This window comes from Dendronephthya gigantea, unplaced genomic scaffold, assembly GCF_004324835.1.
Source record: "Dendronephthya gigantea isolate DGI-Jeju-01 unplaced genomic scaffold, DenGig_1.0 000004F, whole genome shotgun sequence".
NCBI lineage: Eukaryota > Metazoa > Cnidaria > Anthozoa > Malacalcyonacea > Nephtheidae > Dendronephthya > Dendronephthya gigantea.
The window spans coordinates 1,696,090-1,714,725 of NW_021163014.1; the positions used below are offsets into that span (position 1 = coordinate 1,696,090).

Sequence of the window (18,636 nt, forward strand, 5' to 3'; positions counted from 1 at the left end):
TTGTGTACTTGGTTTGAAATAGCGAGGGGTTGCTGCATGCATGTATTTCTAGTATAATCATAATTGTGCTATGGATAGTTTTAAATACTACAATTCTTAGCGAAATTTCAATTACTTTTAAACAAATTCACCTTCAAAAATAAATACTTTCCAAATCCAAATCATTTCAACGAAATTGACGAATAAATTCAAAGAGGGATCATATATTTGTTGATAAATCCACATATTAAAAACACTTTAAAAATCTTCAAAATCCTAGATTTTTACCATCCATTGGAATGAATTACATAAATTATAATGAAAAAGAGACTAGGGGGGGGGGGGAAGGCTTTGATCTTGCTTGAAAATCGAGGAAATTCATCCACGAAGGAGTTCAATTTAAATAGTTAAAATATAGGTGTAATGAACTTTTATTTGAGAACATGACTCATATAAAAGATAGCGATTGTTTCTATATTCAGTCATGATGACTGAATATAGAAACAATCGCTATCTTTTATATGCATCAATTTATTTACGCGGCATAGATATAGAGGAGCGAGGTTTAGATTCCATCCTAGGCTATGGCCTGACACACAGATAATATTCACCCTAGCTCTGATTTCACGTTTTGACGATTAAAAGATGAGTAAAGGTAAAATTTGTCGACTTGCTGACGAGTGAATTGACGTATTTCTTCGGCCCAATGCATCTTCTCCACAGCATCACCCTGAAATAAGGACAGGCATGCTAAATGGAATTATAGTAAAATACGCTTCTATAGCTTCTAATTAATGCATCTCTTTATTCAATACCATTCAATATTACATGATTACGACAGCTGGATTCTAATTCTATTATCTCTACTCGGTATCCGCCATTCGGAAGCGATCCGCAACTGCGATCGTATTTTCTCCCCTAGCGGTCTTCTTCGGTTTCTATCGGTCGACCACAACCAAACCGCAAGCTAACAGGGGCCGAACGGCAACCGCGGTGTTCGGTTATTTCTGGTCCAATTGACCTAGCTCCTCGGTGATCATCAATGTATTGAATGATTTACTTACCGCACTAAACATTTGTGTGCGCCGAAGCCTGAACTATCCAATACAACTGTGGATTCCTTACGATTAAACAACTGCGACTGCAACTCCAAATGCAACAGCAAACTGCAACTGCGAATGCAAATGCTCTGCCACATTATTTTGTTACAAGTGGTGATTAAGACTTTTTTTTGAGACTGCATAATCAGTGAGAGATCCAGGGTAAGTCTGAATCAATTACTACAGCATTAACTTGCAATCATATTGGTAGATTTTTATGTAAAAATATTCTTTAGATGTGAATAACCAACTAAGGTAAAGTCTTTCTATATAGGGGATTTGTGACCGCTTGATTGAAACAGCAACTCGGAAAGGTTAATTGTTAATTACCCTACGATTATTTTTCGTCGTCGCAAGTGTGTTTTCGCGCGAAATATACTAATATTTGAAAAGTGCATGTTATCGTATTTATCTACGTATCTATCAAAAGTATCAATATATGAGCCATGGCTGAAGGATGTTTGAATTTACGCTCCGATGTTGACAACATTTTAGAAGAGCTATCTATTGTAGTTGATGAAACTAATGAAGAGAAAAGTAAAGGCAAATCGCTACTTAAGGCCGTTTTCCACTTCAACCATATCGTAGCGAAACGTAGCGTATCTCATTGTTTTAAAGTCATCAGTTTTGCTCGAATACTTCGGAAACAAAGAAATACGCTACGTTACGTTACGATACAGTTAAAGTGAAAAACAGGCCTCATATTGTAATAAGAGATAACGGTAAAATTAAATGAATGGTTCCTTCGAAAAGCTTAAAGAGCTCATGGCTGAAATAACAGGTCAGAATACCTGGTGTTCAAGCGGTGGTCACTGTAAAATGCTAGTTTTAAAGGAAGCAGAGGTGAGATGGTATGCAAAGAATAAATCACTGACTATTAATGGAAACAAGACGCCTGTTCTGGCGTTAACTCCGGCGCACGTGCCAGTCTTCAATATAGAGCTTCTGAACATAAACAATACAGTTCATATTCGCATTTAGATGCCTTGCGAACCTAAATGTTCGATCGCTAAATTCAGAAGCACATCGTACTTTAAAAAGTATAGAAGTTAAATCGTTCAAGAATGTAAATAAACGGTATGATACATTTGCTTTGTCTTACACTTTGCCTTTGGAATTCGCGCTTATATAGTTATATTAAATCTTCAATCCTGTGCAAACTACGACGAGTCAAAACGCCCATACACGACCACATCATCTTGTTAAACGGCGAAATAGCAGCGATATTACTAAAATAGGACCAGAATCTACACGTATTAAATATATTCTTACCCCAATTCAGTTTAAACTTAATCGAAAAGCATGAAAAGAACGGTTTATTTGTTCCTCTTGGAGGAATTGCCGTATCATGCGAGCGAAATCGAATTGCGCATCGGAAAATTAGCCAAAGCTGTGCACCACAACTCTTGGGAGACAAGACTGGGACATAGATAAATCCAATCACATACACATTTTAAATACTAGAATGTTTCGCGCCATTACAGACTTGTGACGACAAAAAACAATTAAAAATAAAAATAAAAAAAAAACAAAAAAAAACAACAAAACCGAGGCGAATTTTCAACTCCGTCGCTGACGCCGGAGTAACAAGAAAGAAGAAATTACATCAAAACTCCGTGTCCTATCTAATCTAGTAGACTCAGGATGTATTGAGTCAAAGAAATATATCACTGCATTTTCCAACTGCTGAATTTGAAGCAGCTGATGAGGACAGTGAAGAATATTTGGATGAACAATAATTTCAGGTTATGTTGAAAAAAAACAAACTCACACCTTAATTATGCAATTTGTTTTTTTTGCAAATTAATTTCTTAGTGAAACTTTATTGTGGGGATGATTATTGGAAGAATGGATAGTTCTTTTTATCAACATATACATGTAAAACTTTAAACTGAAAATGTTTAAATTTGATCATACCTATTTCTCAAGATTAATATACAATTGACAAGTAAAATCATCTGGTGGGTAAATGCTGAAGTAGGGTTTATTATAAGAAACATAGGTATATCTGTAGATTTGTTAATCATTTTACCCTGGAAGCTACTTACGAATAAATTGTCTAGTGATAGGGTAAATACATAAAGTATGGTGCATTGCCACTTTTTAAGTCAAAATGTGAGGAAAAACTATCCATTGCACAATGCTATCCAATCATCCAGACTCATAATACTTTGTAAATATTAACATTTTTGTAAGTTGTAAATATACATTATATATTAATATAGCAATAATAAGGCAAACTATTTATCATTTTATAAATACTGGTATTTGCATAGTGGAATTTTAATACAAAGAAAATATTTACATAATTATTTCTTACAAAAAATACATTCACATTGCAATTGACAATAACTACAGCAATAATTTTTGGGAATAATTGGTTTCAAATACTTATCTTCAGTATCAATTGATACCAATAAAAATCTTCTGAGACATTGATCATTCAATTTGCAAAATGTTCTGATGTCATCTTGCATTCCACTTTTATTTCTCCTAATATCTCGATTGGAATAATACAGGAAGACAGAAGCTGGTTTCCCATCTCGTCCTGCACGGCCAGTTTCTTGAAAATAGGCCTGAATGGTATAAGGAGGAGTAACATGAATGACATGTCTTACACTCTTTATATCAACACCCATTCCCAAAGCAACAGTGGCAAAAATGATTCGTGTGACACTCTGCTCAGAGCATAGCTGCTTCAGTATTTCATCCTTCATAGCTTTTGTTTGCAGGGAATGGAATTGACCAAATAATCTATTCTGTGGGATTGCATAGACCCTTCAGGATAATATTGGCCTTGTCCCAATGTGGATTCAAAAAGTGTATAGGCAAACCCACACCACTTCAATGGCATATACACTATTATCAAAGGAAAGTTGATCTTCTCTTCAAGTAAGTTATTTGCCATTGGTGTAAGTATTTTGATAAGAAAGTCAATGTCTTTGCCAGATCGTTCTTCTTTGTAATATGTAATGTTTCGGCGATCAGGATTACCAACAATCTCGACACACTTTTTCAAGCCCAATGAACTCTTGATCGCCTCCCTGTCATTTTTGTTTGCAGTGGCTGTCATTGCAATAACAGGTGAACTTGAAAATATGGCTGAAACAACAGCCAACTTCCCATAGTCAACTCGAAAGTCTTTCCCCCTATTTCAAAAAGAAGTATGATAATAAATAGATAATATTTGTGTTATATTATGTTCTAACATTTGCTAAGGTAATTATAAGATTGATTTATGCACTTACCATTCTAAAATACAATGAGCTTCGTCAATTACAACAGCACAAACATTTTCTTGATAAGTTTTCGACTGCATTAATTTTCGGCCATATTTACTCGATACCAGAACTTCAGGATGAGCAAACACGATATTATATTGTCCCTTTTCCAATTTTTTCCGGTCACTGAACAGAAGATCGCAAACAGCATCGATATCAGTATTTTTGTCTTCGTCCTCCGATAGATCTTCGCTCGAAGCTCCAGAATCACCGCCGAGAGCATTGACTGCCACCGAACTCTTTAAATCAAGCACAGCCGCTTCAATCCCGTGTAACTTCAAACGATTGACTTGATTTGTAATAAGGGCGTTTAAAGACGATACAACTATTACAACAGAGGTAATATTGACATCATGATCAACATGTTCAACACCGTATTTTTCACCAAACAACAGTGCGGGCGTTAGCATTACCAGAAATTTGCGACATGATAATTTGCATTTATACTAATTTGCATGTAACTTTCAGCATAATGGCCTTCAACTTTTACTACAAAATACATGGAGTAAATATACAAAACTTAAAAATACCGTTGCCTTAGACCTTGCCTACTGTTTGCCGACCTCTAGATCGGTAGAGCAACTGTTTAGAAACGTTTTGGTGACCAAATTTTTTAGCTTGGGCATTTCTGCAATCTGCCAAATTTAAAAATATATTGCTCAAAGTTTCATCCGTGTTCTGTCAACGAACTTATAAAATCGTTCACATTGATTCGAATATCTCGATTCAGGTAGTTGATAAATTGACGTGTAATATACCAAAAAAAATTGTTAAAGATATTGTCTTTCGTATTTGCGTATAAACTTTTCTGTACGGCTCGAATTGTCACTGCAATCACTTTAAAAAATATTATCAGTCTTATCAGGAACTTGAACATTACGAAGGCTATATACACATTTGTTCACAATCAGTTGGCCGAACGTAGAAATACCTAAGGTAAGTAATTCGATCATTAAAACGTTGGGAAACGGCTGTTCTATTGACCCAGAGGTCGGCAAACAGTAGGCACGGTCTAGGACAACGGCATTTTTAGGTTTTGTATATTTACTATATGTATTTTATAGTAAAAGTTGAAGGCCATTATGCTGAAAGTTAAATGCAAATTGTCTGACGATTTGTCCTGGTCCTGTGCTATTGCTCGTTTAACCGTGAAAACAGTGAATCTCTAAAGACATGAATAGTTATAATAACTCGAAATTTATATAAATACGGAGTGGAACAAAATCGTCTCTCGGGTGTATACGCCAATAATTCCTCTATATATATATATTAGACAAAATGTTCGACAAGAAAATTAATCTGCGCTCTACTGTCTATAGCTGAAAAGAGGTCCACAAACAGTAAACTGCATGCATGTGGATGTTTAAGTTTATGTACTCTCGTGAGCAAGAGTTACTACAGTAAGTTTTCTTTCGAAATGATGAAAGAAATGATTTCATTAACAACTGGAATAAGTGTAACTAGACTTGGAATTTTCAATTCAACAAAGTTAACATTTGAAAATTATTTTCCATAATAATCCGCATGAAATATTAATAAAACAGACATAAGAATAAAATAGATTTTTGTCAGATAGACGAATTAAAAGCTATCTCAGACAGCCTATCTGATATAATTTTTATTATGATTTTCTGGCCATATTTTCAATAGTTAAACAAAGCACGAAAAGCCTCTAAAGACAACATGGACATTCTATTTCCTGAACACCCAAAGGACGTGGACAGTTCCCCAAGGAGAAGATTACCATCCATTCACGAACATAATAGTAAAGAAGAAAAACAGGAAGAAGGCAATACATAATCCGGGATGAATTAAATATCCGAATCAAGTTGGCTGTCTAAGTTGTCGGAAAAACTTGACGACGTCGTTTTAGTGAAAAACGAACCAAAAAGTTTATATACAACAAGATTTTGCACTTTATTGTCGCAATATTTCTATATTTTAAAGCGTGTTTCTTGTTTACAAAATTAGCGTGTTCTCCAATGTACGTCACTTCCGGTGAAAAAAGGGCAACTAAAACTCACTCACAGCACCTCACGTTCAAACACGAAAAAAGCCAACTTTGAGGCTCGAAATGTACATGAAGATGAAATTTTTGTCTTATCAAATATATTGCAAATGTTCTTAAAATGGTCTGATCTATCTAAGTAGGTTATTTCCTTGAGGTTGATATTAGCACTTTAATCTTTTTAATTACAATGCAATACTGAAAAAAAAAGCAGTAATTTAGATGAATAATTTTTTGTTTATCATGCAAGTCATAATCTTAGATCTCCTGAGCGTTTAACGATTTTCACAAGATCGAAACTGGATCACGCAGTTCTTGGTCCACTATAGTACGATCCCACTTCTATGTATAAAGGCGCTACATTTTGCTCCCAGAAATCAGTTTATGTGCTTCTGAAAACTGAAATTTTGCGTCGCGTTACCGCATCGCGTTCGGTTTGTTTCGATATTTACGCTACTTGCAACACATGCTCCTCCTCCAACCCACTTGATCTTGTGCCTAAAATATCAATTACCTGTCTGTTGTAAATTACACTAAGCGGTCGCATCCACGTCATGGATTAGACTGACGCAATTTAAACTCGCTATATTGTGAATGACTGTGACCGCCCAACTTCGAATAATCTTGTCAAAAAAGTATTTTTCCGCGTTGACGAATGTCCTTATAGCAACCGAAAAATGTAGAGCTAGTTAATTATCGGGAACGCACAGTGAGCAAGCATCGAAGAAGTCAACATTTTAATGTTCCTAAAAATCGGCTGGTCACTAGCTTTAAGATCGATGCATCGCCATCTTATTTAGGCATCGATTTCCCGAATAACTTCAAAGACTTAGCTACAAATTTACATTAGCGATAATTGGGGGGAGGGTTACATATTCATATATTCTTTTTATATAAGAAATTAATAATATTGCGCAACATGAATATTATAATTATATGAATATTGGCCATCTATTGCATGGTCTATCGCAGAGCTTATTCCTGTTCGCGGCGCAGACAAATTAAGTCAAGATATATAAGCAAACGAGTTGAAGGTAGGTCACTACATGTATAATAATAATACATTATTTTTCTTTATATCGTACTGAGCACTAATGTATGCTTAAAAGTCCGACGGGATCTATCCACGAGAAAACTGCAAATATAGAAAAGTAAAGTTAGAAAATCGACGAGATCGCATAATTATGTGTTGAATTAATGAGGGATAATTATATGACGAATGTGGACGATGAATTGCAAAAGGAAATTGCAAGAAAGACTGAGGATGTTAGATCGAGGGAAACTAGATAAAACAGTCAATGTTCTATGCCAATGTTAAAATGTTCTATAATTATATAGCAACATTCCCTATTTAAATCGCCATGTAGAGACAATGGACTAAGATATTTTCATTCCGCAATTACAGAGCTTGCTTATTCCTGTTCGCGACGCATACCGGCAAAGTCAAGATATAAGCAAACGAGATGAAGGTAGGTCAATATGTAATAATTTGCCCTGTAGCTTTACACAAATGTTAGCAAGAAACTGCGTCGAAACATTGGCCATCAGCGTTTTCAGACCCGACTGAAATATAGCTAATTTGTAAAAATCTGACATTTGGATTTTCAGCCGTTTTGCGAATGAAAGAAGCTGCATGCCTTCTTTCTTCATGTACACTACCCTCTTTTAGTCTTCATTATACTCGGCACGGTCAGCAATCGGTTTGTCTTGGTAAGGTTGATATAAACCGTCATGTGTAGGCGTACTGTCAATAGACGCAACACTATCGCATCGTCTTCGACTTCCAATATTGGCAATACATGATCCGGGATGAATTAAATATCCGAATCAAGTTGGCTGTCTAAGTTGTCGGAAGAGTTGACGACGTCGTTTAAGCGAAAAACGAATTAAAAAGTTTATATACAACAAGATTTTTCACTTTATTAATTGTCGCAATATTTCTATATTTTAAAGCGTGTTTCTTGTTTACAAAATTAGCGTGTTCTCCAATGTACGTCACTTCCGGTGAAAAAAGGGCAACTAAAACTCACTCACAGCACCTCACGTTCAAACACGAAAAAAGCCAACTTTGAGGCTCGAAATGTACATGAAGATGAAATTTTTGTCTTATCAAATATATTGCAAATGTTCTTAAAATGGTCTGATCTATCTAAGTAGGTTATTTCTCTGAGGTTGATATTGGCACTTTAATCTTTTCAATTACAATGCAATACTGAGAAAAAAGCAATAATTTAGATGAATAATTTTTTGTTCATCATGCAAGTCATAATCTTAGATCTCCTGAGCGTTTAACGATTTTCACAAGATCGAAACTGGATCACGCAGTTCTTGGTCCACTATAGTACGATCCCACTTCTATGTATAAAGGCGCTACATTTTGCTCCCAGAAATCAGTTTATGTGCTTCTGAAAACTGAAATTTTGCGTCGCGTTACCGCATCGCGTTCGGTTTGTTTCGATATTTACGCTACTTGCAACACATGCTCCTCCTCCAACCCACTTGATCTTGTGCCTAAAATATCAATTACCTGTCTGTTGTAAATTACACTAAGCGGTCGCATCCACGTCATGGATTAGACTGACGCAATTTAAACTCGCTATATTGTGAATGACTGTGACCGCCCAACTTCGAAATATCTCGTCAAAAAAGTATTTTTCCGCCTTAACGAATGTCCTTATAGCAACCGAAAAATGTAGAGCTAGTTAATTATCAGGAACGCGCAGTGAGCAAGCATCGAAGAAGTCAACATTTTAATGTTGGCTGGTCACTATAACTTTAAGATCGATGCATCGCCATCTTATTTAGGCATTGATTTCCCGAATAACCTCAAAGACTTAGCTACAAATTTACATTGGCGATAATTGGGGGGAAGGGGCACATATTTATATATTCTTGTTAAATAAGAAATTAATAATATTGCACAACATGAATATAATAATTATATGAATATTGGCCATCTATTGCTTGGTCTATCGCAGAGCTTATTCCTGTTCGCAGCGCAGACAAATTAAGTCAAAATTGAAGGTAGGTCACTACATGTAATAATACATTATTTTTCTATATATCGTACTTAGCACTAATGTATGTTTAAAGGTCCTGCATGAACTTGATATTGACACACTATAAGTATTATAAAACATGCATGTACAACTATGATTATTTTCCATAGTGGATTTAGTTATCTCCGCGCTGTTGAGTTTTTAACACAATTGTCAGCAAGAAACTGCGTCGAAAAATTGGCCATCTGAGTTTTCAGACATCACATAATTTATAGTTAATTTGTATATAATATTACTCAATAATTACGTTACATGTGATATGCCAGAGTGTTAAAATAATTAAAGCAGTATGTGAACTGTTATGCATAAAAAAATGTCCGACAGGTAAGTGTGACACTGTCATGGTTCATGCAACTCATCTGGAAACTATACAACAACATCCCCATTCAGTTATAAGTCTGTTGACACGTTACTATATCTTCTCTGATGCAATTCACTTCGGACGAATGAATTGTGCCATTGTCTGGTTGCGCATCTAATAGTATAATAATGTAACACATGGATGTATGAACATGTGCTCCTGCAATTATCGTATCCCGTACGCTACTGCACACTTATTCTTTATGTTTTTAATATTTTGTAGTGATGATTGCTTTCATAGCGACTCGACTTCTCTGTGCCCTAGTATTCACACTAGGTAAGTAATTTTTGTTTCCTTTATTTCTTCTTGTACTTTGTTTGTGCATGAAATCAGAATCTAATATATATGGCTGCGATTTTGCGTTTAGTTTTTGGTGTTACCAACTGCTTTAAGGCAAAAAACTGCGACATGTTGGCGCCTTTTTTAATCCGTTATTAAATTACATTAAATCATATTATTTGTCCAGAATAAAAGCCCAACAAGACATCAAAGAAGGCGCATGAGTACAATCAACTTCATATAATTACAGCGCACCGACTAAAGTTGCGTATATATATATAAATTCAAATAAACACAAAAATTCAAAATCGCAAACGCACGCGCAAGTCATCTCAACGCGTCAGCAAACCGTTAGTTATAAAATCATAGTATCCATTCGCCTGAAGATCGCTTTTAAGCGTGAAACACAGTGTAGCGATGAAAATATTTTAAGATTAAATATAAATATATATATATACATATATATATATATAATATATATATTATATATTATATTATATATATATATATATATATAATATATATATAATATATATATATATATATATATATATATATATAAAAATAAATATATTATATATATATATATATATATATATATATATATATATATATATATATATATATATACATATATCATGGGTATATATTGCGTATATATAACTTAGCACAAATGTCTTCAACCAGACAATCGTCAGCGTTCGCACTTGTATGTTCACACAATACTAAGTTCCGTTGTGTAGTAATTTCGAACTGTAGAAATCTGGTCGATTATTTTGTTTGTTAAATGGAACAAGCGCGTGGGTTGAGTTGGGTCCACAATTTAGATTCGGAAGACGACATTTAATAAAGTTAGAGTGCTTCAAGGTTCTAAAGGAAATTGAAACACGTTCAGGAGTTTATTATATCATTATTATTATTATTATATATTTGATTTCCCTTTAATGCTTAGCTCTTAAAAGTAAATTGCGTGCTTAAATATCGTTAACATAATTTAAATTCTTAACCTGTTATTCACATTTGATCGAGCAATCAATTTTGACGTCACTGATTAATAATTATATAAAATTTATGAGACCTGGTATACACTGAATTATTGTAGTCAATCTGATCATACATGATCGCGACATTCTCTCGAGTTATTTCAACATCGCGCCGACTTTCGGTTTGAAGATGTTATAGTCTTCAGATTATGTCTTGCTTTGTATTTTGTGAAATTGTCAGATGGCATTGGTTTCTTATCTCGCTTGTGTACTATTAATTTATTTTGTCATAGACTCATAGTAAGTAAGCGTAACATCGAGTACCTTTTTATCAAGATATTAAAGTATACTTCATTGTATGAACTGTAATATAAATCGGGACTTGTCTTTCTTCCTTTAATAAAGGCACCGCCACGTCTTTAACAACAAAAGGTAAACTCCCTATTTTTAATGAAAAAGTAGCTCATGAAATCAAATCAAACTTGAAATAGCGATTTCATTGCAATACATTATTTCTTTCTTTTCTTGCAGGTTTATGTGGTGAGAACCATCTGTATACTCCTGCTAGACTTGAAAGTCCTGATCATCCCTCTTCCTACCCTTGCTGTATAGACTGTAACTGGACTATTTCTGACACCAATGGATCAAGGATTCTGTTAACGTTTTCAAAATTTCGGGTAGGTCAGAATTAGGTAACTCTTTCAAAGCTTGACCCAACCAGTGGAATAAAACTTCCTTTTAATGTACTGAAATACGGCCAGCAAAGAATTTTTATTCTTGTTTCACTTTTAGTTGGCAAGTTTTTCAGGTAGTGATGATTACTTGGACGTTTATGATGGTGACTCCTTGTATGCACAAAAACTTGGGCGATATTGTGGATTAGTTTTAAAACTAAGTCTGACATCATCCGGATCCCACCTCTTTATTGCGTTCCACTCGGATCGTTTTTTTCAATCATTTGGATTTGTTTTGGATTTCTCAAATATTAATACAGTTGGTAAGTTTTGCTTACAAATTTTACGCTAATGGCGAACATTGAAAATGCATACATGTAAACTGTCTGAATTTTTAAAAATATAGTGTTTGATCATGTGCGTATCGATTATATCATTCACTAAATAGACAAAGCCATTGACGGGGCTCGAATTTTTACTTTTGCCTTTTGAAGGAAGTTACAAGCAATTCTTGACTATATTTGCAGCAAATAATATATTATTTATATATATTTATATATACATATCATTAATATTGAGCCTATATACAGGGTGAGTAAAAAAAACTTTGAAATTCGAATTAGCCGCGAACTTTTGGCTGGAATTTGACAATTCCCATTGTGTACAATCCACAAGATGTGGTTAATTAATGCGAAAGTGTTTAAACCAAATGAACTAATTCGACGTTCTTTTTTATTACAGAGCTTAGAAGCATTTTAACTCCCAAAGGAAACAAACTTTATGTTCTACAGGGTGTCCCAAAAAAAACGAAAACTATTGATATCACCTAAACAATGCAATTGTTAGAGTTTGAATGCCTAAGCACTCTGTTGGGACCCACAGGTGTGTAAATGTTTACCATACCCATTTTTATGCATTCATATGATGCAGTAAAATTTGGTTGTTCGCAAAAATGATCTTTATCAACAATCTTTACATATTACAAATATGGAAAACATTATTTAAATGTTCACCTCAAGGACCATGACCTTCGACATGTCCCCTTTCTCTAGCAACACAAAGCGTTTAGCATTTTATTAGTTGCATTAAATCCCCACGGAATGAAATTCATGAACACGGCAATCAAATTTTAACAATGAGTCATGATTTCAATAGTCTTCGTTGTTTTTTTTGGGACACCCTGTAGGTTAATTAATGGTTCACCTATTTGATATGCTTCGTATACCCATGAGATATTTCAGGCAACTCCTTTCACATTACAGCCGATCACAGACACATTGCAACTAATTTGAATTTCAAAGGTGTCAGTTTTTTTTACTCACCCTGTAAGTAAACGCAAACGATTAGAAATATATATTGTCCTCTTCATTGTTGTAAATACAATCACAGTTCATGCCGGTAAAGCTGCAAAGAATATCACCCTGTTCTTAAGTACACTAAAATTTAGTCCTTTTGGAATTTAAAGCGCTTCTAATCGGTTTAAATTTACGTCTTGATTATACCATGTTTTATAAAAAGAATTAATTTCTGGCACTATGTAGTGCATATTAGACATAATTCTTTCCGGATAAAAAGCTGACTGCACTAATCCTTAATCTTTTCAATTGCAATGCAATACTGAGAAAAATAGCAGTAATTTAAATGAATATTTTTTTGTTTATCATGCAAGTCACAATCTTAGATCTCCTGAGCGTTTAACGATTTTCACAAGATCGAAACTGGATCACGCAGTTTATGCTCCACTATATAGTACGATTGCACTTCTATGTATAAACGCGCTACATTTTGCTCCCAGAAATCAATTGATGTGCTTCTGAAAACTGAAAATTCGCGTCGCGTTGCCGCATCGCGTGAGGTCTGTGTCGATATTTACGCTACCTGCAGCACATGCTCCTCCTCCAACCCACTTGATCTTGTGCCTAAAATATAAATTTCCTGACTGTTGTAAATAACACTAAGCGGTCGCATCCACGTCATGGATTAGTCTGACGCAATTTAAACTCGCTATAATTATTGTGAATGACTGTGACCGCCCAACTTTCAAATACCTCGTCAAAAAAGTATTTTTCCGCGTTGACGAATGTCCGTATAGCAACCGAAAAATGTAAAGCTAGTTAATTATCGGGAATGCACAATGAGCAAGCATCGAAGAAGTCAACATTTTAATGTTCCTAAAAATCGGCTGGTCACTAGCTTTAAGATCGATGCATCGCCATCTTATTTAGGCATCGATTTCCCGAATAACCTCAAAGACTTAGCTACAAATTTACATTGGCGATAATTGGGGGGGGGGAGGGTTACATATTCATATATTCTTGTTATATAAGAAATTAATAATATTGCACAACATCAATATAATAATTATATGAATATTGGCCATCTATATCATGGTCTATCGCAGAGCTTATTCCTGCATGTTCGCGACGCAGACAAATTAAGTCAAGATATATAAGCAAACGAGTTGAAGGTAGATCTCTGCATGTAATTATACATTATTTTTCTATATATCGTACTGAGCACTAATGTATGTTTAAAGGTCCAGCATGAACTTGATATTGACGCACTATAAATATTATAAAGCGTGCATGTACAACTATGATTATTTTCCATAGTGGATTTAGTTATCCCCGCGCTGTTGAGTTTTTAACGCAATTGTTAGCAAGAAACTGCGTCAAAAAATTGGCTATCTGAGTTTTCAGACATTTATAGTTAATTTGTATATTACTCAATATTTACGTTACATGTGATTGGCCAGAGTAAGACCTGTATGTTCACACAATGCTAAGTTCCGTTGTGTAGTAGTTTTGAACTGTACATGTAGAAATTAGGTCGATTTTTTTGTATGTTAAATGGAACAAGTACGTGCATGGGTTGAGTCCCCAATTTAGATTCGGCAGACGATATTTAATAAAGTTAGAGTGCTTCAAGGTTCCTAACGAAATTGAAACACGTTCGGGAGTTTATTATATTATTATTATTATATATTTAATTTCCCTTTAATGCTTAACTCTTAAAAGTAAATAGCGTGCTTAAATATCGTTAACATAATTTAAATTCTTAACCTGTTATTCACATTTGATCGAACAATCAGTTTTAAAGTCACGGATTAATAATTTTATAAAATATTTATGACCCCTGGTATACACTGAATTATTGTAGTCAATCTGATCATACATGATCGCGACATTATCTTGAGTTATTTCAACATCGCGCCGACTTTCGGTTTGAAGATGTTATAGTCTTCAGATTATGTCTTGCAGTTGTATTTTGTGAAATTGTCAGATAGCATTGGTTTCTTATCTCGCTTGTGTCCTATTAATTTATTCTGTCATAGACTTATAGTAAGTAAGCCTAACATCAAGTCCCTTTTTATCAAGATATCAAAGTATACTTCATTGTATGAACTATATAATATAAATCGGGACTTGTATTTCTTCCTTTAAACGACATTGGCAACGAAAATTTTTATTCGCCAAATCTGTTAAAATCGTCTAGGAAATACTTAATTTAATGTTTTTGTGTGTCTATCGTATTTAGTTCTTGAGAAAATTTCCAAAAGTGTTCATCGGTGGTCCGCCACTTTGAAAATAAAGCCTTATGGTTATTTATGCTTGTCAACATTTGTGACGTCATATGATGCACTGTTATTTTCAGGGAGTTATTTTAACACCCCCAAATTTCATTTTTCGGGGTGTTAAATTTTGGTGCTATTTTGACACCACTTTTAGAGTTATATTAACTCCTCCGTGGAGTAACGAGGTCTTTGAACGTTGATTAGTATGCAAAAATAATCCCATCTAGAGGGGTTAGAGAAATTAACTCCATTTTTGGAGTTAAATTCCTCTCATTATATATTCATAATGGAGATTTGAAAACTAGGAGTGAAGATTGGTGATGCACATCGCGTTAATGATAATTTTTATTGAAATTGAACAAAATCTTGTATTGAAATCATTTACTACATCAGAATACGTGATGAAAAGATTGCCTCGGATAGTTCTGGTAAGTTTATAACGATAAATGTCATAGAATCAATCATTAAATAGCGAAATACATGGTCGATCGGCTGGAGTAAAGCATTGACAACCGATCATTATACATCGTATAGCGCATTATTATATAAGGTATTCAGCGCATTAAAAATATCATAACCCACGGTCTTGTAGTTCTAGCCTGGAAGGCCTTAATTGAAGTTTTTTCGAAATCAAATTTTCAAACAAACTATATAAAAGAGCTCATTTGATATATTTATGGAAATGCGAATTCCCCAGGTTTATATTTTGGTACTTTAAAACATGATTTACTCATGAATTATTCAATAAAACTATTTTTAACCTCTTTATGTGCAAGAAATCCAAGCATGCTTGTTTATTTCAGTTTATAATAAATCAAATAATAAAAATTTTCCTGTTTTTTGTTAATTATTTTGCAATGAATTTTCTTTATTTTTATTCAGGATCACCTTAAAACCAGGTAATATGGGACATTGTAATATCCATTCCTGGTTCTTTTTAATAATTGTCTGAAAGGTGGTCAATATTTGAGTGTAATGCTCAAATGCACATTAGCTATTTACACAACCAAGAAGTGCTATAAACATTTGATTGGTGCATTTTTGGATAACATATATATGTGAGAGTTAAGTGGCATTTAAAAGCTTGGTGATTTGCAGTCTTCCATATCAAATGTGGTCTTTTATGCTACAAAATTTTAAGTAATACATCTCTCAAAACTGACCCTTAAACATGTTATATATGATTATGAAGCTATATATATTCATAAGGCTATAAATACAATTTTTTGAAAAAACTATTTTGTGTTAATATTATCTGTCAAAGAACCATGCATTGAACAGTGCAGATCATGTGAATCAAGCATTAAACTGTGCAGATAATTTAGAGCTATAATTATACACAATATGTATTGCAAGGCAGGTTTTAATCAGAAATCAATTTTAAAAAATTTGACCTTTTGAATTAATATTCTTGAGGGCTCATGAAAGTTAAATTTTCATGTATGAAAAATAATTAATTTATATGTCTTTTCCATTGTCCCACTTGGAGACCTCAATAACATTTATACAAAATCACAAACAACATCAAATCATAGATTAATTAAACTGAAGAAATAAGTGTTTGTTAGGTACCACAGAATATGTTCATAAATTAATAAAGCAAAAAACATTACTGATAGTATCCTAACATTAACTTTCATTTTAAATTTTGACAGTTGATTTTAAAATCAAGACAAACTGAGTCAACTAATCAAGAAAAAGAAAACCTCATGATGTGGGTTGAATTGCCAGGGACACCTATGCTAAGACTTCAGGTCTTTATACAGCTCAGTGGCCGGGTCTTTCTTGGCGAAATATTTGCAAAGTACACACGAAGCCCTCGCTCGCTCCGTAAAAAGTTCTCTTTCTCGGTACTTTTCATTCGAAAATTGTAAACTTAGTAGAGGACTTGCGATTTTGGATGCGAAAAGCTGGATTTGGCGACTAGTGCGAGCTATTTTAAGGTAAATATTTGAAGTTTTTCTTGCATTTAGTCTTCCCGCCTTTTTATTGTGTTAACTTGGCCTGCAAAAACAGACAAATTTATTGCAAGATTCTTATAGTTTGATTCTAAAATGTTTTTCAAATACTTGTTTCTATAATTTTTGATGCCTGTCGATTTATTTTTTCTGTGGGGCTGTTGCGAAAATAGTTTTTCAGTCGCAAAACTGACGGCGAAGTATTTTTTTGTTTCTGATCAGCATGAATACATGATATCGCGAGCCTCCGATATTTACCTTAAAGTTCCTGGGATATTTTAATAGTCTATAACAATTCGAATTCGTATCTTTAGAAGCAGTAGAAGGACAGAAGTCCACAATGCCCGGTAGAGGGTAGAAGAAGCAATGCCAATGGGAAACTCAAACACAAATTTCAATACAAGAAAGCCCTAACCAGGCCCTAACCTAGCAAAACGATGTTGAAAACAACCCCAAAATAACTGTTCAATTCTCAATGGACGAAGCAACTTACCATGATGCAGTAAATCTAGGTATGTGGAATTTTTTTCCTATTCTTTTTATATTAGCTAAGCCTAAGTTACTTGAAATTATTCCTTCCTTATACTCACATGTGTCTGCTTATTTGTTTGAGTATGTTTGCATTGTGGATCACATAGAACATATAGATTTTGAAGGTCTGTTGAACAATGTGCTCTGTTATATGCATACAAAGCACACTACTCGAATTTACACTCATATACATGCAATTTTTCTATTTGTTCGTAGATTGAAGACTCGTTTCGTGCAATTGGCACAACAGGAAACCTCCGAAAATTTTACTACGAGGAAAATTGTAAAAGAAGAAACGTGGATCAGTATTGCTTATACAGCCAGGTCATCATCTTGGTAGAGTGAGTCTTAGCTTAGTAGAACTCTAGTAGAACTGAACAACCAGTGTCTTAATGACTATACCATTATGTTTTAGGCATGCATGGTACTCCACTTAAAAACATTTTCTAAGTTTTTTGCAAATGTGCATGTGTGTTAAAGTGTAAATAAAAAGTATTAAAGAGCTATACTATAGAAGCAATTCCTTTAATGCGTAGTTGACTTGCTGTACTCAAACAGAAATGTAATTGATCTCATGTATTCAATATTATAATATTATAATAACGATATTTGTGCTGCATTGTTTGTTGACTCGATCGGTATTATAGGTAGAAATCTTCGATGGAACGGAATATTTCGCTCAATTTATTTATCTTTTCATTTGTGAAATTAAACCGAAGCAGATTTACTTGATAGATCACAATTGAAAAGAAAATCAAGCGAAAAATTTCCTTCGATCGAAGTAATTTACCTATATAGTAGAAAACCGGCCTAACACCTAAAACGGTGTTAAATGTGTTTAACTCCAAA

General features: G+C 34.0%; 1 protein-coding gene and 1 long non-coding RNA gene across 2 annotated transcripts; one reads left to right on the top strand and one right to left on the bottom strand.

The window, feature by feature from the left end:
- Window positions 1–3,509: 3,509 nt before the first annotated feature.
- On the bottom strand, window positions 3,510–4,770 carry LOC114544671 (ATP-dependent DNA helicase RecQ-like). The gene is made up of 2 exons (XM_028563250.1): window positions 4,328–4,770; window positions 3,510–4,228 (listed from the first exon to the last, which is right to left on the bottom strand). Exons 1-2 carry the CDS (start codon window positions 4,768–4,770, stop codon window positions 3,793–3,795), a joined length of 879 nt encoding a protein of 292 aa, XP_028419051.1. The 3' UTR covers window positions 3,510–3,792.
- A 10,837-nt stretch (window positions 4,771–15,607) lies between these two features.
- LOC114515578 lies at window positions 15,608–17,680 on the top strand. Its single transcript, XR_003686202.1, has 3 exons — window positions 15,608–15,726; window positions 16,954–17,241; window positions 17,571–17,680. It is a non-coding gene; the product is annotated as an uncharacterized LOC114515578 (long non-coding RNA).
- The last annotated feature ends 956 nt before the right edge of the window (window positions 17,681–18,636 follow it).